Below are 21,032 nucleotides of genomic sequence, written 5' to 3'. Positions count from 1 at the left end.
GCCAATTAACCTGCTCCTGCGTGTTTAGATTTTTTTTTAGATTTAGAGATACAGAAGGTGTTGCAAGTTGGTGCAGATGACCAACGATGACCAGCGATTACCGCGTACACGGGCACTATCCTACACACGAGAGACAATTTTACTGACACCAATTAACCTACAAACCTGCACGTCTTTAGAGTGTAGGGGGAAAAGTGGGCACCTGGAGAAAGCCCACACAGGTCACGGGGAGAACGTGCAAACACCGTACAGACAGCACCTGTAGTCAATAGACAATAATAGACAATAGGTGCAGGAGGAGGCCATTTGGCCCTTCGAGCCAGCACCACCATTCAATGTGATCATGGCTGATCATTATCAATCAGTACCCCGTTCCTGCCTTCTCTCCATACCCCCTGACTCCGCTATCCTTAAGAGCTCTATCCAGCTCTCTCTTGAATGCATTCAGAGAATTGGCCTCCACTGACTGAAAAAGTTTTTCCTCATCTCAGTTCTAAATGGCCTACCCCTTATTCTTAAACTGTGGCCCCTTGTTCTGGACTCCCCCAACATTGGGAACATGTTTCCTGCCTCTAACGTGTCCAACCCCTTAATAATCTTATACGTTTCGATAAGATCTCCTCTCATCCTTCTAAATTCCAGTGTATACAAGCCTAGTCGCTCCAGTCTTTCAACATATGATAGTCCCGCCATTCCGGGAATTAACCTAGTAAACCTACGCTGCACGCTGGAGTTCTGGCGCTGTGAAGCAACAACTCTACCGCTGCGCCACCGTGTCACCCCAGTCAAAGAGTGATGGAATCAGATTCATTAGTAACTTGCGAATGGAATTTTTTTTTTTTGTTATAAAAGAGGAACATTATCGTTGATAGGGAGTTGATAAAGAGACCTTTATCAAGGTAAATTGATAACCTTGTAAAAAATATCAGCACATCCTCCGATCCAGATAGGCTTACTAACAATCGGTCATGTTGACAAAAATTCAGGAATCTGAGGTGATGTTTGTGATAAAAATGCCAACAGTGATGTTGATAAAACCATGGATATTGATCTGGAAAATTCAGTAAACTCCATTCTGGGAATTTTCTGCAAGATCATTGGAAAGGGATGGGAAAATTGTTTCCAGGAGTTGCAAAAGAATACCAGAGACGTGTCCATCTAGGAAAAGTTTGTAACACAAATCTTCACTGTAATTTAGAAGATAACCAGGCATATAATTGCCAACTGGAATCTCATTCCGGTGAGCAAATCAATTTGAAAAAGAAGCCTCTGAGAACATTGGCAGGAATAGGTTTTTTACAGATGATCTAAATCAGTAATGCTCCCATTGTCTTATATCTTTAGTTATCGCCATTAAAAAAAATATGGCAGTGCTGCCATTTCTTGAAAAATATCTTTTTGTTTTGGGCTGCGTTCACTTCTGCTCCTGGTCTTTGAACCTGCTTGTAGAGACCTTGAATTAAAATAGTGGGAGAGTCTAGAACTAGAGGTCACAGCCTCAGAATTAAAGGACGTTCTTTTGGGAAGGAGATGAGGAGAAATTTCTTTAGTCAGAGGGAGGTGAATCTGTGGAATTCATTGCCACAGAAGAGGCCAAGTCAGTGGATATTTTCAAAGCAGAGATAGATAGATTCTTGATTAGTACGAGTGTCGGGGGTTATGGGGAGAAGGCAGGAGAATGGGGTTAGGAGGGAGAGATAGATCAGCCATGATTGAATGGCGGAGTAGACTTGATGGGCCTAATTCTACTCCTATTCCTTATGACTTCAAATGGCTCATCGGCATCCAATCTGCCAATTGGTAGAAGGATTCGCCGTTTCTGGTGTAATGTTCCCGATCTTTCAGATGAACACACTAAAATCGGAATCTTGGAGGATAGAATGATTTTGGAAGATAAATTGCACTGGAGATTTTGACTACCAGGCTTAGTAGTTTTTAAATTCCTCTTGGGTTATTAAGCATTCAGCAATTACTACCGAATCACTGGTGCACCACTTAAATTTACCAACACTCAAATTTAGTTTGGAGATACAGCAGGGAAAAAGACCCTTCGGCCCACCGGGTCCACGCCGACCATCGATCGCCCATTCACACTAGTTCTATGTTATCCCACTTTCCCATCCACTCCCTACACACCAGGGGCAATTTACAAGAGGGCCAATTAACCTATAAACCCGCACGTCTTTGGGATGTGGGAGGAAACCGGAGAACACCCACGTGGTCACAGGGAGAACGGGCAAACTCCGCACAGACAGCACCCGAGGTCACGACCGAACCTGGGTCTCTGGCGCTGTGAGGCAGCAGCTCTACCCGCTGCATCGCCGTGACTCCTTGTTGACTCTCAAAGCCTGCTCACCCCACTTCCTTTCCTCGACTGCATCCGTATCCACCAGAATTGGGATTTCACGTGGAAAACCCTTGTTCCTGCCTCCCCGGTTTCCAAGACTGTGAGTCGTGAAGCAAGGAGGTGATTGTTCAGGTCACACTGTCATTTTGAGTCGGCCTGTGTTGGCTCGACTTCTAAAGAGATTTCACACTTTGTGTTATGTTGCAGTCTCAGCACGCAGAAGGAGACAGACGTATCAGAGAGGAGGGAGGATGTGGGGGAGAAGAGATAGGGAGGAAATTTCAAGAGATTTGAACACAATGTACGCAATATCTCAGGCTAATAGAAATTTGGTATTGGTATTGATTTATTAAAGTCGCATGTACCAAGATACAGTAACAAGCTCTCGTGTGCTATCCAATTTAATCAGATACCGTACATGAATACAATCAAACCATTCACATGTACAAAGGGTAGCGCAAATAGAAAAATGCCAGCGTGCAAAATCTAGTTTTCAGTAAGGTAGTAACTGGTGGGTGAGTGAGCAACCATGCATTGTAGTAATGGTAAGGCACCATTGAGACTTGGTACAGAGGAGACGGCACGGTGGCGTAGCGGTAGAGTTGCTGTCTTAGAGCGTCAGAGACCCGGGTTCGATCCTGACTACAGGTGCTGTCTGTGTGGAGTTTATGCGTTCTCCCCGTGACCATGTGGGTTTTCTCCAGGTAGCTCCGGTTTCTTCCCACACTCCAAAGTCAAGCAGGTTTGTAGGTTAATTGGCTTTGGTAACAATTGTACAATTATCCCGAGTGTGTAGGATAGTGTTGGTGTACAGGGTGTTGGCCGGCATGGACTCAGTGGGCCAAAGGGCCTGTTTCTGCGCTGCATCTCTAAACCAAAACTAAACTAGGTTGCTTAGAGCTGAAGAGCAACATGGAGTGAGTGTCTCGCTAGACCTGACTCTGAATAAGGGTCCCGACCAGAAACGTCACCTATCCACGTCACCAGACCTGACCCGCTGAGTTACTCCAGCACTCTGTGAAACGTCACCTACCCATGTTCTCCACAGATGCTGCCTGACCCGCTGAGTTACTCCAGCACTCTGTGAAACGTCACCTACCCATGTTCTCCACAGATGTTGCCTGACCCACTGAGTTACTCCAGCACTCTGTGAAACGTCACCTACCCATGTTCTCCACAGATGCTGCCTGACCCACTGAGTTACTCCAGCACTTTGTGCCCTTTTCTGTAAACCAGCATCAGCAATTCCCTGTTTCTATTCGACATGAGTAGATTGTAGAATATGACCGAGTTAATCAACATATTCCGAATTAACTGGCCACAGAAGACTAGTATTTGAGAATGATACCATCAAGCCTGACCAGGTGCAGTAACTGTGGTACAAGGAGTATTAGACGACAATGCTACGGTCATTGAGGATTATATTGTACCCTCCTCTTGATTATAAAAAGCATCAGTTATTGAATTATTAAGATGGACAATCGTTGAAAATATTAGGACAATTCAGACCGTTTGAAATCAATCGCAGTGGAGGCATTTGTGTTTTTATTTTGCGGGAAGATTGCAAGATATTTGCATTCCTAAGAATCGTTTCATGTGTCTGTATTGATGTGAAACGTTGCCAGTCTACACCAACCTTTATTGAATGTTGCATATCTCCATTACTTCCCACAGGCCATCAGGACTGTCAACTTTTATAACTCCAGAGACTACATTTTTGTCCACACTATAGTAACTTATTAACTTTATTTATATGCTGTAACTGTAATTCCTTTTTGTGCACAATCCGCAGGCATTGGCACTTTCATTTCACTGCACATCGTGTATGTGTATGTGACAAATAAATTTGACTTGACTTGACAATAATGAAGTTATATAAATGAAGAGTTGAATAAATTAAGTGATCAGACGAAGTTCAATGTTAGAATGAATTGCACAAAGTACAATTAATCATTCTGTTTATGCAATATGGCCTTTTTTATAAATTCTACCATATTAATCACATCATACTTTTTCATACCAATGAGTTAGATGTTTAATATTTAGGCACTCTCCAGAGAGAAAATATGCTATGTTTCATATCATATATCATATATATACAGCCGGAAACAGGCCTTTTCGGCCCACCAAGTCCGTGCCGCCCAGCGATCCCCGTACATTAACACTATCCTACACCCACTAGGGACAATTTTTACATTTACCCAGCCAATTAACCTACATACCTGTACGTTTCGTCGGATTTGAGTTAGTCTGCTGTACTGAGGAAAACTACCTTTGCTTACTGTGTGGCACGGTGGCATGGTGGCACAGCAATAGAGCTACTGCCTCACAGCGCCAGAGACTCGGGTTCAATCCTGACTTATCGGTTCTTGTCTGTACGGAGTTTGTACGTTCTCCCCGTGACCTGCGTGGGTTTTCTCCGAGATCTTCGGTTTCCTCCCACACTCCGAAGACATACAGGTTTGTAGGGTTAATTGGCTTGGTATAATTGTAAATTTGTTCCTAGTGTGTGTAGGATAGTGTTACTGTGCGGGGAAACGTTGGTTGGTACAGATTCATTCGGTGGGCCAAAGGGCTTGCTTCCGCCCTGTATCTTTAAAAACTAAAAAAAAGCTACTGGGTACACAAGCTAAATTACTGGGTGGCATCTTGGGCGATGATACTTTCTTTGGCGATTAAAAACCATTATCTAAATCTGTGTGATACGACCCTCATGAATCCTTGACTATGTTGTTAGGTTCCAATATAATGTTAATTTGAACTGAATCCAGTCCTTAAAAAAAAAATGCCGAAAGGAAAACAAATGTGGTGGCATTTTGCCACATGGACTGAACTGTCCGAGACACCAAGGAAGAGAAACATGGAAAGGTGTTTTATTACCTTGCAACATCCTGTTAATAAATAGGATGGAACTAGTCGGCACGGACTTGGTGGGCCGAAGGGCCTGTTTCCGTACTGTAACTCTAAACTAAAGTAAAATCTTAATCCTTGTAACTTCAAAATTCATGTGACTAAGAAGGATTTCTGCCATTCTGATTAGTGGCGTGAAACATGCATGTTTAGGCTGTCATTCTGGTAAAGTGAAACCCGCAGTGACATCCAGTGATTAAAATGTCTTGCTTTGTGGTCTTGCTGCTGTTTTATTTGTATATCAAACATCAAAATCCCAGTGCTGGATCCATGTAGACATTATCTCGGCTGTGCCAATAGGAATTACTTTGTTATCTCTTCCTCTGAGGCAAAGGTTTTTGTTTGTTCTCATTAAAGTTAGATACACTTATTCTGTGGAGTAGAATTTTATGGACAATAAATGCTCTTCATTTTAATGAGTGCAAATATGCTTCCTTCCCCTTCACTTTAGTCTATGTTTTAATAATCTTGCATTGAATGAGGAAATAAACATCTTCTCCCTCGCAACTTAATTAACCTGCTCCCTGTTACCTTGGCAACTTAATCATGGCATAACCACTAACTTTACGTTATAAAACATTGGACTATGTTATCCTAGATCTGGCAGAAGTATTTTTTTTTTAAACATTCCAGTCGGATAAAGTACTTTTTTTTTTCCATCTTTTAATTTTTAAATTTAGATGTGACTTTGCCATGAAGTAAAAATTAAAAATATTAACATTGGATAAATAAACCATGTGTTTTCACTTCCACGTTTCCTCCCGCACTCCAAAGACGTACAGGTTTGTAGGTTAATTGGCTTGGTAAAATTGCAAATGGTCCCTGGTGTGTGTAGGACAGTGTTAGTGTGCGGGGATCGCTGGCCGGCACGGACTCGGTGGGCCGAAGAGCCTGTTTCTGCGCTGTATCTCTAAACTAAACTGTTCAAGTGACTAATGTTAATGGACATAAAACGGTATCGAGGACACAGTCACGATATGGCGTATGAGTCTGTCGAATGCCTTTAAGTATCTGTACTGAAAAAGATCATTGCACCAGGACGTGGAGAAGATTTACAATCAGTTACAGTATGTTTCAAAATGCAATATTCAAGGCAAGGAGGTCGCAGTGAATGGCGTGAGGAAAGGTTTTGCTTTGGCACTTGGATGGTGCTTGCAACTTGTATTGCCCAAGAGCTCCTGCTGGTAAGTGACATAATTCCACATCTTTCTGCAGTCTTTGTAAAACATTTTGGAAGGAGTTGTACATAAATTCTAAATCTTTATATTGCGTCACCAAGAGTGGAAGTAAATCAATGAGCATACAGATGGTTGTAGCGAAAGTCAAGGACCTGCAAGTTGGCATGCATAACTCACAGAGCACCTTGCACTGGTGACGATTCACATCACGAAAAAGTACCACATCTTCATGCCCAATAAGAAATTCAACTCCAAGCTTTCGACAGTGTTAGATATCTACCAAGTGCTGCAGTAACTCAGCGGGACAGGCGGTGTTAGCCTGGGTGCTAATTTTCTGGTGTAAAACAACTCCAAAATGATGGCAACTAATCTAGGACCCCTTCCCAGATCTCCCTCTATCATCCTGTCTCCACCTATATCCTTCCTTTGTCCCGCCCCCCTGACATCAGTCTGAAGAAGGGTCTCGACCTGAAACATCACCCATTCCTTCTCTCCTGAGATGCTGCCTGACCCGCTGAGTTACTCCAGCATTTTGTGAATAAATACCTTCGATTTGTACCAGCATCTGCAGTTATTTTCTTACACTAGGAGACACAGTTGATCTGTGGATTTTCAAACTCATCTGTCTGAAAACAATCAGGTTTTCTCAGCCAGTTCCCCTGACACCCTGCTCTCAATGTCCTCGGGGAGCCGGCTGTGATTCGTTCTGTGTCTTTTCATATCTCTGGTTTCCCTCTCCCCTGAGTCTCAGTCTGAAGAAGGATCTCGACCTAAAATATCACCTACTCCTTTTCTCCAGAGATGCTGCCTGACCTGCTGAGTTACTCCAGCCTTTAGTGTCTATCCCCTGAAACCTTGCTCTCTCAAGGGGAACAGTGAGACAGCATTCCATGTCCTTCCTGAGATCTGTGACTTCCTGCAATCTCGAGTCCAGGCTCATTATAGATCCAATTGAAACACGGGCATGAAATCACTGGATGGATTTAAGAGAGAGTTAGATAGAGCTCTAGGGGCTAGTGGAATCAAGGGATATGGGGAGAAGGCAGGCACAGGTTATTGATTGGGGACGATCAGCCATGATCACAATGAATGGTGGTGCTGGCTCGAAGGGCCGAATGGCATCCTCCTGCACCTATTTTCTATGTTTCTATGTAATCTCTCAGTTGGATTTCCTATGTATACAATAATTATAAATAACATTAGGCCGACACAGTGCGGCAGGATGGCGCAGCGGTAGAGTTGCTGCCTCACAGCGCCAGAGGCCCGGGTTCCATCCTGACTACTGTCCGTACGGAGTTTGTACATTTTCCCTGTGACCATGTGGGTTTTCTCCGGGTGCTCCGGTTTCCTTCCACACTCAAGACGTGCAGGTTTGTAGATTAATTGGCTGCTGTAAATTGTCCCTAGAGTATAGGATAGAACTTATGAATGGGGATTGCTGGTCGGCACGAACTCAGTGGGTTGAAGGGCCTGTTTTCACGCTGTTTCCCTAAGCTAATGACCTGCAAAGTTGTTTTAACAGCATAGTCATACAGCGTGGAAACAGGCCCCTCTGGCTAGCTGGCCCACACCGGCCAATGTGTCCTATCCACACTAGTCCCACCTGCCTGCGTTTGGTCCATATCCCTCCAAACCTGTCCAATCCATGTTCCTGTCTAAATGTTTCTTCAACATTGCGATAGTCCCTGCCTCAACTACCTCCTCTGGCAGCTCGTTCCATACACCCACCGCCCTCTGTGTGAAAAAGTCACCCCTCAGGTTCCTATTATAAAAAGATTTAAAGTTACCATTCAAAAGTAGAAATGCAATTCACAACTTGGGCTGTTTAACAAATTCCCATGGCAACAGCATGAGAAACTGTTGTTTTATTAATGCACCATAGAAACATAGAAAATAGGTGCAGGAGGAAGCCATTCGGCCCTTCGAGCCAGCACCGCCATTCATTGTGATCATGGCTGATCATCCACAATCAGTAACCTGTGCCTGCCTTCTCCCCATATCCTTTGATTCCGCTAGCCCCTAGAGCTCTCTCTTAAATTCATCCAATGATTTGGCTTCCACTGCCCTCTGTGGCAGAGAATTCCACAAATTCACAACTCTCTGGGTGAAAAAGTTTCTTCTCACCTCAGTTTTAAATGGCCTCCCCTTTATTCTAAGACTGTGGCCCCTGGTTCTGGACTCCCCCAACATTGGGAACATTTTTCCTGCATCTAGCTTGTCCTCAGTATAATTTCTCAGTATAATTGAGAATCACTTCATTATAGGTGACACCAATGCATTGTCCATCTTCTCTCAGCGCAATTTAACGATAATACCTTTTAGTGAATTCCTACCAAATTATATGTAATTAACGCACTTCAGCAGATAATAACAATAATGAAGTTAATTTAACTTCAACAATTGTCTTTAATATTTACGACCATTCCTGATTTCTGGCCAGTTTTCCACATTGGCTGAAACAGATTTCAGGGAGCTGACCAAAGAGGTACATTGAGATGTGGACTCTTAAAAGTATATTTTCTCCTCTCAAATATAATACATGACTTTAGTTTATTTTAGAGATACAGTGCGGAATCTAAGGATGTGGGGGAAAAGCAGGAATGGGTTACTGATTTTGGATGATCAAATTGAATGGCGGTGCTAGCTCGATGGGCCGAATGGTCTACTCCTGCACCTATTTTCTATGTAAGCCCTTCAGCCCATCGAGTCTGCACTGACCAGCGATCCCCACACACTAACCCAATCCTACACATACTAGGGACAAAAATACAATTTTCCAAAGCCAATTAACCTACAAACATGTACGTCTTTGGAGTGTGGGAGGAAACTGGAGATCTAGGAGAAAACCCACGCAGGTCACGGGGAGAACGTACAAACTCTGTACAGACAGCGCCCGTAGTCGGGATGGAACCCGGGTCTCCAGCGCTGTGAGGCAGCAACTCTACCGCTGCACCCAATTGTACCAATGCTTTCAATGATCAAACTGGTAAGAACTTGACTCCTATTTCCATCATATAATTGCGTCTGGTTTCTCGGAACCTTTATTCAAGGTTCCTCTGAAGTTTGCATAATCTACCGCCAAATAATTACTTATACATTTTGAGCATCAAAGGGATTTTATAAAAAGCAGAGTAAACAGAGCCCGAGGAAAGACTGCATCCACATTAATCTGCTCCTTTGAGCCTGAACATTTAAATTTGAGCATATTTAACCATTATTCATGCATATCAGGCTGAGCATGTTTAACAGCCTGCAGTCAACGAGCTTTTGAATTTTTTATGTGATTTATACTTATGCCATAAAAAAGCACTGAACAGATCTGAAAATGCAGAGGTAGTCTCAGTGAGGATAATATTTAATTTTTGAAATACAGTACGGTAGTGAGATACAGTAGAGTACTTGAGTCCACGCTGAGCATTGATCGCTCCGTTCGCACTAGTTCTACATCATCTACTCTACACACTAAGGGGGAATTTAGAGAGGGGCCAATTAGTCTACAAAACCCGCACGTCTTTGGGATGTGGGAAGAAGCCGGAGCCAACCCATGCTGTGACAGGGTGAACAAACGAATGTCATTCACCCTCTACCCGGTATCATGTGTCTGCACACTGTGAATGGCTGGACTGTAATCATGTATTGTCATTCCGCTGACTGGCAGGCACGCAACAAAAATCTTCCACTGTCCCTCGGTACTTGTGACAATTAACTAAATGCAAATCAAACCCGACCCGGGATAGCGCCCAAGGTCAGGATCGAACCTGCGTTTCTGACGCTGTGAGGTGACTGCTCTACCAAGCTGTGCCCCTGTGTTTTCTTTGTGTTCAAACTTGTGATTAACAGGTTAATGTGAAACATCTGCTGTATCTGAATGTATGGCTGGAGTTGGGAAATTGTCATGTTTGGGAGATGAAGCCAAATACTTTTTTTTTTGGGGCAAATATTTAAATGTTTGGAGGTTTTGATGAGACTACAGCGAATTATAGTTCTGTAGATGCGGCTTGTTTACACACAGGGGGGCCCAGTAATGAGAGACAAAGAACGTACTCAGAATAAGCTCTGGTGTTTTCCACCTGCAGTATTTATATGTCTGCTTCTTGCATCCAATGTCTGGAAAATTACTCCCACAAGCAGAAAAGTTTAAAAAAAAACTAAATCAAAGCACACCACTGCCAAATAGGTTCTTTTAAAGCTTTTTCTAACGGAAACAGGACAACCATGATCTGGATTAGGAGATTCCATGAGTATTACTGAGGCGATAATGAATTAAACCGTGTTGGGATTTTGGTTAAAGAATCCATTTTAGCGAGGACATTGGAATGAACTCGCGCTGTCTTTTGAAGAGTGCACCGACATTGATTTTAGCTTTAAGTGTAAGAAAATAACTGCAGATGCTGGTACAAATCGAAGGTATTTATTCACAAAATGCTGGAGTAACTCAGCAGGTCAGGCAGCATCTCAGGAGAGAAGGAATGGGTGACGTTTCGGGTCGAGACCCTTCTTCGGACTGATGTCAGGGGGGCGGAACAAAGGAAGGATATAGGTGGAGACTGGTTTATCATGGAAAGTAATGAGGCTATTGACAGGCAGGCATTAAAGTCAGTAGGTAGACACAAAACGTTACCCATTCCTTCTCTCCAGAGATGCTGCCTGACCCGCTGAGTTACTCCAGCATTTTGTGCCTACCTTCGATTTAAACCAGCATCTGCAATTCCTTCTTACACTTAAAGTCAGCAGGATACTTATGCTAACTTAAGTTCTGCTTGAAGCTTTGTTCACTTATTATTGCATGGTGGCATAGCTTAGGAACTGATAATGGTGCAAGCAGGGTATTTATATTTAATTGAAGCTTTTTTTTTGTCATTTTTCAATTTTTATATTTACAAGTATCTCAAAATTCTCACGGTGCTAGAGTGGAGCCAAAAGATAAAACCAGGGATGCAGAAACGTATAAAAATTGGAGTGACCTTATTAGAAAATGTATTGTTCAAGCAAATAAATCAGGAATTTGGCTTATTGGCTTATTGGCAAATTCAGAAATCAGGTTGGATTGTTCAAAAGGCTACATTGGTTTTCTATTCATCTGCTTCAAATTAAATCCAATGAGCTTTTTAATCTTGCTAAGGCAAGCAGAAGTAAAAATTGAAGGTACTTCTTCACTATGAGATAAATGTGCTGCCATGCTTTCTGGCTTTTCATCCTCTTAAAGATTAACATGCACAACGATGTTTTTCAAAAATATGTATTCAACTCATATGCATTGAGTTTGAATATTTATGCAAAAAAAATTGTTTTTTATTTGCGACAGCAGCACATTAATAAAACATCTCTTCGTTTTGAAACTTCTCTTACGTTGACCTGATGACGTGTCCCAAGCTAATTATGTGCGGATCTAATTTTAATTGTGTGTCTTTTGGTTTAAATACTTGCCACCTTTCGAGCATTCGTTGGTGAGAAAGGAAAAGAAGACCTCCATCAACTACTTTATTAAACTAATTTGTAAAATTTGAATGGTCCCTTCATGATAGAGAAATGTGTTTTACAGATAAAGGTGCAAGTATATCGTTGAATGACAACCTAAATAACATAAACGTAGACTTTGAATGGCTACTGTCTTTGAGACTTTGACTTATTTAAGTCACAGGATAGTTGCAATTGAGAAAGACTATTTGACCCATCTTGATCTATAAATGTTAATGTCCACCCACTCCCCCTTCCACCAACATCTCTTCCTTTGGCTTCATACTTCGCACCTCTCCTTATCTCCCGCCTTCCCATCTGACAGTTCAGACACTTATTCCAAGTGCTTGATCCCACTTTGCCTGAAATCTGTCCTTGTGCTCCGTCTGCTAACTTCATAAGTTCTAGGAGCAGAATTAGGCCATTCGGCCCATCCAGTCTATTCTGCCATTCAGTCGTGGCTGATCTATCTTTCCCTCTCAACCCCATTCTCCTGCCTTCGCCCCATAACCCCTGACACCCGTACTAATCAAGAATCTGTCAATCTGCGCCTTAAATAGACAATAGACAATAGGTGCAGGAGGAGGCCATTCAGCCCTTCGAGCCAGCACCGCCATTCAATGTGATCATGGCTGATCATTCTCAATCAGTACCCCGTTCCTGCCTTCTCCCCATACCCCCTGACTCCGCTATCCTTAAGAGCTCTATCCAGCTCTCTCTTGAATGCATTCAGAGAATTGGCCTCCACTGCCTTCTGAGGCAGAGAATTCCACAGATACACAACTCTCTGACTGAAAACGTTTTTCCTCGTCTCCGGTCTCCGTTCTAAATGGCCTACCCCTTATTCTTAAACTGTGGCCCCTTGTTCTGGACTCCCCCAACATTGGGAACATGTTTCCTGCCTCTAACGTGTCCAACCCCTTAATAATCTTATACGTTTCTAAAAGATCCCCTCTCATCCTTCTAAATTCCAGACAATAGACAATAGGAGCAGGAGGAGGCTATTCAGCCCTTCGAGCCAGAACCGCCATTCAATGTGATCATGGCTGATCATTCACAATCAGTACCCCGTTCCTGCCTTCTCCCCTTAAAAATATCAATTGACGGCCTCCACAGCCTTCTGTGGCAATGAATTCCACAGATTAACCACCGTTCTCACCTCCTTGCTAAACTTGAATCCGTGATCTTTATTTCCACCACTGGTGTCTAGATCACATCCATGGTTAACCTACTGTGCAGCTTTGAAAGTCAATGGTGCTTATTTGTCATTTCGAGCGGCTATGTTCTGGAACAACGGAACTTTCACTGCCTGCGCTTCTTGGGCAAAATCTATGGAATGACAATAAATAAATATATACAATAAATGATCAGTTATTCTGAGTCACCCAGATCATGACAGTGCATAAAGTGAAGAACACAGACACATTGTGGTGCAAAGTTTGATAGAGCTCTTAAGGATAGCGGAGTCAGGGGGTATGGGGAGAAGGCAGGAACGGGGTACTGATTGAGAATGATCAGCCATGATCACATTGAATGGCGGTGCTGGTTCGAATGGCCGAATGACCTCCTCCTGCACCTATTGTCTATTGTCTATTGTCTATAAAGTTTGGACAGACACAAAATGCTGGAGTAACTCAACGGGACAGGCAGCATCTTGGGAGAAAAGGAGTGGGTGACGTTTCGGGTCGAGACCCTTCTTCAGACAAAGTTTGTTGTGTTTCAGCCAGGTTGAGGTAGGGTTGTGGTTAGGCTTGTGCAGAGTGATCTGTGGGATCACTGGTTGAATATGTTTGTTCCAGATTAAAGAGCCTGAACGTAGAATAGTGCACCTCAGGAACAGGCCCTGAGGATCGGCTCACAATGTCCATGCTGATCATGATCCCAAATTACACTCATCACAGGCAGACACAAAATGCTGGAGTAACTCAGCGGGTCAGGCAGCATCTCGGGAGAGAGGGATAGTCCAAGGGTCGCCAAGGAGGTAGATAGTAGTTCAGCACTGCTCTCTGGTTGTGGTAGGATGATTCAGTTGCTTGATAACAGCCGGGAAGAAACTGTCCCTGAATCTGGAGGTGTGCGTTTTTACACTTCTGCACCTTTTGGCACGATGGGAGAGGGGAGAAGAGGGAGTGGCCGGGGTGCGAGTGGTCCTTGATTATGCTGCTGGCCTTGCCGAGGCAGCGTGAGGTGTAGATGGAGTCAATAGAAGGGAGGTTGGTTGTCCACAATTCACTGGTTCTCTCGTAACATTTGATCATTTAGACGAACACTTGACATGGCTCAGAGGGCCGAATGCGAGAAAGTGAGATAACTATGGATGTTATGAAGCATTGTTGCAATATTACATATATATATCGACATTTTATTCACTTTAGGCATGTATACATCATTCCATTCTTCACATGGATTTTGTCCTTGGGAGTTATTTTGGCTCAAGTGATCATACAACCAATCACATCCATTTTGACACTGGCAAAAGGAACCTTGTTGATCATCATAGTGAGTATAATTTTCTATCATCTATTTCGTTTTGCTCTAAATGTGTACACTAGACAATTAAAAAAAAATAGTCTTTACATATGAATTACCTTCATTGGTTCCCATCAGTCTCAATCTCCTCTGCATTATTTATCGTGTGGATCAGTGGTGCAGCGGGTAGAACAGCTGCCTCACAGCGCCAGAGACCTGGGTTCATAGAAAATAGGGGCAGGAGGAGGCCATTTGGCCCTTCGAGCCAGCACCGCCATTCATTGTGATCATGGCTGGTCGTCCACAATCAGTAAAGACGTACGTCCAAAGACGTACAGGTATGTAGGTTAATTGGCTGGGTAAATGTAAAAATTGTCCCTAGTGTGTGTAGGATAGTGTTAATAGTGTTAGTGTGCGGGGATCGCTGGGCGGCGCGGACTTGGTGGGCCGAAAAGGCCTGTTTCCGCGCTGTATATATATGATATGATATGATAACCCGTGCCTGCCTTCTCCCCATATCCCTTGATTCCACCAGCCCCTAGAGCACTATCTAACTCTCTTTTAAATTCATCCAGTGAATTGGCCTCCACTGCCCTCTGTGGCAGAGATTTCCACAAATTCATCCAGGTTCGATCCTGACTTCGAGTGCTGTCTGTGTAGAGTTTGCATGTTCTACCTGTGACCGCGTGGGTTTCCTTTGGGTTTCCACCCTCATACCAAAGACGTGCCGGTTAGTGTCGGTTAATTGGCCTCTAAATTGTGCTGGGAGTGTTGGGGGAGTCCAGAACCAGGAGCCACAGTTTAAGAATAAGGGGTAGGCCATTTAGAACGGAGATGAGGAACAACCTTTTCAGTCAGAGAGTTGTGAATCTGTGGAATTCTCTGCCTCAGAAGGCAGTGGAGGCCAATTCTCTGAATGCAATCAAGAGAGAGCTAGATAGAGCTCTTAAGGATAGCAGAGTCAGGGGGTATGGGGAGAGGGCAGGAACGGGGTACTGATTGAGAATGATCAGCCATGATCGCATTGAATGGCGGTGCTGGCTCGAAGGGCCGAATGGCCTGCTCCTGCACCTGTTGTCTATTGTCTATTGTCTATTGGGAGTGGATGTGAAAGTGGGATAGCATAGGACTTGTGCGAACCGTGAATCAATGATCAGCGTGGACTCGGTGGGCCGAAGGGACTGTTTCCATCCTGTATCTCTGAACATTTAAAATCCATCTGTGTAAGAGCATTTATGTTGTAGAGTCGTGATCTGTTTCTCTTGCACTGTATGTCATTTTTACATATAAAATGGGGATTTTTTTCAACCCCAGGTTATCAGTGCAAAGGTAATATTTTTTTTAGATTTAGAGATACAGCGCGGAAACAGGCCCTTCGGCCCACCGGGTCCGTGCCGCCCAGCGATCCCCGCACATTAGCACTATCCTACAGACACTAGGGACAATTTTTACATTTGCCCAGCCAATTAACCCGCACGTCTTTGGAGTGTGGGAGGAAACCGAAGATCTCAGAGAAAACCCACGCAGGTCACGGGAAGAACGTACAAACTCCATACAGACAGCGCCCGTAGTCAGGAGCTTGATGTGGTCCGAACCTCCCATCTACCTCACTGGAGACATTTAAACTATTTTAATTGGACTTTACAGGACTTTATCTTGCACTGAATGTTGCGGCTTTTATCCTTTATATGTGTACTGTGGCCAGAGTGACTGTGAGCATCTTATCTTTGGGTAGCACGCAAACAAAAGCTTTTCGCTGTACCTCGGTAGGCGTGACAATAATAAACTGAACTAAACTATGAGCTGGTCTGTAAAAGATGTGTGAGTGAACCTGGTGGCATTACTCTAACACAAACGCTCCCTGAATCACGATGCTTCCATTTACCATTTTTCGACTTTACGATGGTGCAAAATTCATCAGAAACCGTACTTTGAATTTTGATTTTTTCCCGGGCTCTCAGGCCGCGGCCACCGCCCCGTTAGCCCCTCAGCCCGGCACAGGATCAACATTTACCCACCACGGCTGCAGCAGCGTCACTCAAACGCCCCACCGGGCGCGCGCTCCGGTTAGCGACGAGGCTTCAGGGAGCATTGAATGCATTTTTGACTCAACGATATTTTCAGTTTACGACGGGTTTGTCGGAACGTGACCCCATCGTAAGTCGAGGAGCGCCTGTAATCGCTGTTCAACTCTTACGCTTTGCGAGGCGAGGCGACCAAATTACCTGATGATTTGCAAACGGCCTGAAACTACTTTGAAGATGGATCCAAAACACAGCGCCTCTTGCACCTGGGACCAGTAGACTATCTCTGTGCAATCTACTAATCGGTGATGTGCTTTGGTTCAGCACTACTCTACTGGACCGCTTGTAAGATAAGAAAAGGATTTGTCTGTGCGTTAGCACTTTGCACGTGTGACAATAACAGCACTGGTGACGTAAGCACCATCGATGTCCTTGAGAGCTGGCAGGACCGCATGCAAAGAGCATTGGGTCACTGTGCCATCTGCTGCTGGGACTCTGGGGCCAGTATACATCATAATGCTGGCAAACTCAGAGCCAGTGAAAGCCAACGGAGTCCAAACCCTGGCAGCCCTTCCTCGCTGCGGACATGACCTCATTAGACGATGAGAGAAACATAGAAAACGGAGAAAAAGGGGTCACAGTTTAAGGATAAGGGGGAAGTCTTTTAGGACCGAGATGAGAACGTTTTTTTTCACACAGAGAGTGGTGAATCTGTGGAATTCTCTGCCACAGAAGGTAGTTGAGGCCAGTTCATTGGCTATATTTAAGAGGGAGTTAGATGTGGCCCTTGTGGCTAAAGGGATCAGAGGGTATGAAGAGAAGGCAGGTACAGGATACTGAGTTGGATGATCAGCCATGATCATATTGAATGGCGGTGCAGGCTCGAAGGGCCGAATGGCCTACTCCTGCACCTATTTTCTATGTTTTCTATGTTAAAATAGGTGTAGGCCCTTCGGCCCTACGAGCCAGCACCGCCATTTCAATGTGATCACGGCTGATCATCCAAAATCCGTATCCCCAGTTCCTGCTTTCTCCCCATTTGCCTTGATTCTGTGAGATGTGGACTTCCTCTCTCGATTGCCCCATCTCACTGCAATGCTGAAACCCAACCCATGCTAGTAATTGGTCTTGTGCCTAACACAAGCAGCTAGTCAGCGCAACGATCTTTGAAGACTTGTCACGCCAACCTAATGCAATTCACCGGCTTTTCACAGCTGAAAAGAAATGTGGAGATGTTCCTTGAGATGCCTCCTGCCGTTCCCTCAGGGGCTGTTAGTTACATCGCTCAAGGCCGTTGTAACTCAGCAAGCCTGAAACTGGCAACTGCTATTTTGTACGCCCAAGAAAAGAAAAAGACAAAAATGGACTGACTTTTCTCTGGCAGCTCCTTCCCACACCCACCGCCCGGTGTTTCCAACAGCGATCTCGTGAAATATGCTGTATTTATGTGAAAATATAACACCCAGATTTAATGTCAACACTCTGAGGAAAGGTGTTGAAGTAATATCGGCACTTCTTCTGAGTTATAAATAATTTCTGTCTGCAAAATGCCTCGGGTCAAATTACAAATAGCGTACCAATTAATACCAAATCCAGCTGCATTCACATCAAATGTGTGTCTTAAGACTCCTTGATGTTGTGTTGCCCAGGTGGAGTGTGTGTGTTCAGTCTGAAGAAGGGTTCCGACACAAAACATCATGTATCCATGTGCTCCTGAGATGCTGCCTAACCTGCTGAGTAACTCCAGCATTTTGTGTTTTTCCTTGCGTGTGGGGTGTTTGGTTACAATCAAGGTGACCTTGTTGAGACATGATCTCAAATCTGGGCCCTGCAAATGTTTATTGGTGGACAGGAAGGGCCTGTTACCGCACTGTATCTCTAAACTACAATGTTAATAAACTACCGTTACAAACCTCAAACCTCAAACCTTCTACGGTGGAATGAACCAAATGTGTGACGGTCAACGTGGAGAGTTGCTGCTTCTTCACTGCGCCAGAGACCCGGGTTCCATCCCGACTACGGGCGCCTTCTGTACGGTGTTTGTACATTCTCCCTGTGACCACGTGGATTTTCTCCGAGATCTTCGACATGGATAGGTGAAACGTCACCTATCCATGTTCTCCACAGATGCTGCCTGACCCGCTGAGTTACTGCAGCACTTTGTGTCTTTTTGTGTAAACCAGCATCTGCAGTTCTTTGCGTCTAAACTTCTATCTGATCGCCTTCAATTGCACTCTCTCTTTTTTGGACGGCACGGTGGCGCGGCGGTAGAGTTGCTGCCTTTCAGCAAATGCAGCGCCGGAGACCCGGGTTCGATCCCGACTACGGGCGCCGTCTGTACGGAGTTTGTACGTTCTCCCCGTGACCACGTGGGTTTTCTCCGAGATCTTCGGTTTCCTCCCACACTCCAAAGACGTGCAGGTTTGCAGGTTAATTGTCTTGGTGTAAATTGTCCTTAGTGTGTGTAGGATAGTGTTATTGTGCAGGGATCGTTGGTCAGTGCGGACACGGTGGGCCGAAGGGCCTGTTTCTGCGCTGTATCTCTAAACTAAACTAAACTAAACTCAGCGGGTCAGGCAGCATCTGTGGAGAACATGGATAGGTGACGTTTCACAGAGTGCTGGAGTAACTCAGCAGGTCAGGCAGCATCTGTGGAGAACATGGATAGGTGACGTTTCAGGTCAAAGTCATCCATTCCTTCTCTCCAGGGATGCTGCCTGACCCGCTGAGTTACTCCAGCATTTTGTGTTTATCGTCGGTATGAACCAGCATCTGCAGTTCCTTCCTGCACACAATGGCTGCATCAATATTGATGTGAAAGTCTTGATTATTGATCCTTTAATTGTGAAATGGCTGCTCTTGTTAACGCTCCAGCACGTACTGTATCCAAACTGTACTCTTGTGTGCCTCCTGTGACTCCATGGTGTAAACCTACTTGCTCCTGTGATTTACCTTCCGTCGGGACTGTGCCTGATGACCTCGGTGTTGGTTTGCTGTGCTGGAGGCAGTTTGCACACACACAGACATGTGTGCGCTTGTTTGTGGCAGCAAAACATCTTACAGCTCAAATCCCAGCCGAGTGGTTCCCATGGTAACAGTGGCAAGGTTTCTCATCATAACTGTTGTGTTTGTGCCTCTCACACTTGCCTCATCTGCACACTGGAGTTGTCCACGTGTTGCCCATCGGTGGATGGCGAGCAGTGTTTGCGTTTAAAATGCCGTGCTGGCTGCGTCTCCCCTTCTTCCTGTTTGGATGAGACTCCCCTCAACGCCAGTTTTGTACGTTAGATCCCTCATGTTTAGTGACTTGGACTGTGGACTCGCGTGGACGCGCGCGGGTGGGGGGCACCGTGAGGGATGACGATAACAAGGGGGGCGGTGTTGGAGGGGAACCACCGTGAGGGATGGGGATAACACGGGGGGACTCTTTGTTGGGGGACCACTGTGAGTGGTGGGGATAACACGGGGGGACTCGGTGTTGGGGGGAACCACTGTGAGGGATGGGGATAACAAGGGGGGCGGTGTTGGGGGGGAACCACTGTGAGGGACGGGGATAACAAGGGGGGACTCTTTGTTGGGGGACCACCGTGAGAGGTGGTAATAACAAGGGGGAACTCTTTGTTGGGGGACCACCGTGAGAGGTGGGGATAACAAGGGGGGACTCAGTGTTGGGGGGACCACCATGGGGGATGGGGATAACAAGGGGGGACTCAGTGTTTGGGGGACCACCATGGGGGATGGGGATAACAAGGGGGGGACTCAGTGTTGGGGGACCACCATGGGGGATGGGGATAACAAGGGGGGACTCAGTGTTTGGGGGACCACCATGGGGGATGGGGATAACAAGGGGGGGACTCAGTGTTGGGGGACCACCATGGGGGATGGGGATAACAAGGGGGGGACTCAGTGTTGGGGGACCACCATGAGGTATGGGGATAACAAGGGGGGACTCAGTGTTGGGGGACCACCGTGGGGGATGGGGATAACAAGGGGGGGACTCAGTGTTGGGGGACCACCATGGGGGATGGGGATAACAAGGGGGGACTCAGTGTTTGGGGGACCACCATGGGGGATGGGGATAACAAGGGGGGACCCGTTGTTGGGGGACCACCGTGGGGGATGGGGATAACAAGAGGGGACCTGGCGTGGATACTGTGTATGCTTTGTAACTTTGTCAGCGCCCTTTATGTGGCGACTATCTGCATACCGTGGGTATACAGGCAAAGAATTTCACTGTGACTTGTCAGATGGGACAATATTCATTCATTCATCTCTAAGTCTCATCTCTAAACCGATCCAAAAATGCATTAGTTCCACCCACCTCCAGCTGTGGCTCCCAAGGGGATTCTGATCTTGTAACACCGTGTCCTGAGCTGTGTTGTCTCCTCCACAGGTGATGGTGATGTTCGTTGTGGGCTCTGAGGTCCACCAAGAAATAAGCAATGATTTCTCCTTCATCGGCAAGCCGTTCCTGATGGGCACTGTTGCACTTGGTACGTTATTCTTGTATTTGTGTTGGAAGGAACTGCAGATGCTAAACCAAAAGATAGACTCACAAAGAAAACACAACAACTTCTCCTTTGACTCCTCCCACTACCTCCAAACCCGAGGCGTAGCTCTGGGCACTCGCATGGGCCCAGCTACGCC

At 45.3% G+C, this 21,032-nt stretch overlaps 1 protein-coding gene across 2 annotated transcripts in view; it reads left to right on the top strand.

The window, feature by feature from the left end:
* LOC144599310 (uncharacterized) overlaps positions 1–21,032 on the top strand; it is a 157,492-nt gene that overhangs the window by 46,459 nt on the left and 90,001 nt on the right. For both annotated transcript variants that reach the window (XM_078410099.1, XM_078410098.1), the window contains exons 8-9: positions 14,268–14,391; positions 20,779–20,878. In XM_078410099.1, coding sequence (XP_078266225.1) covers positions 14,268–14,391; positions 20,779–20,878 — 224 coding nt within the window. The remainder of the gene's footprint in view (positions 1–14,267; positions 14,392–20,778; positions 20,879–21,032) is intronic.

Source organism: Rhinoraja longicauda, chromosome 13 (genome assembly GCF_053455715.1).
Source record: "Rhinoraja longicauda isolate Sanriku21f chromosome 13, sRhiLon1.1, whole genome shotgun sequence".
NCBI classification, from domain to species: Eukaryota; Metazoa; Chordata; class Chondrichthyes; order Rajiformes; family Arhynchobatidae; genus Rhinoraja; species Rhinoraja longicauda.
This window is presented reverse-complemented; position numbering and strand designations above follow the sequence as displayed.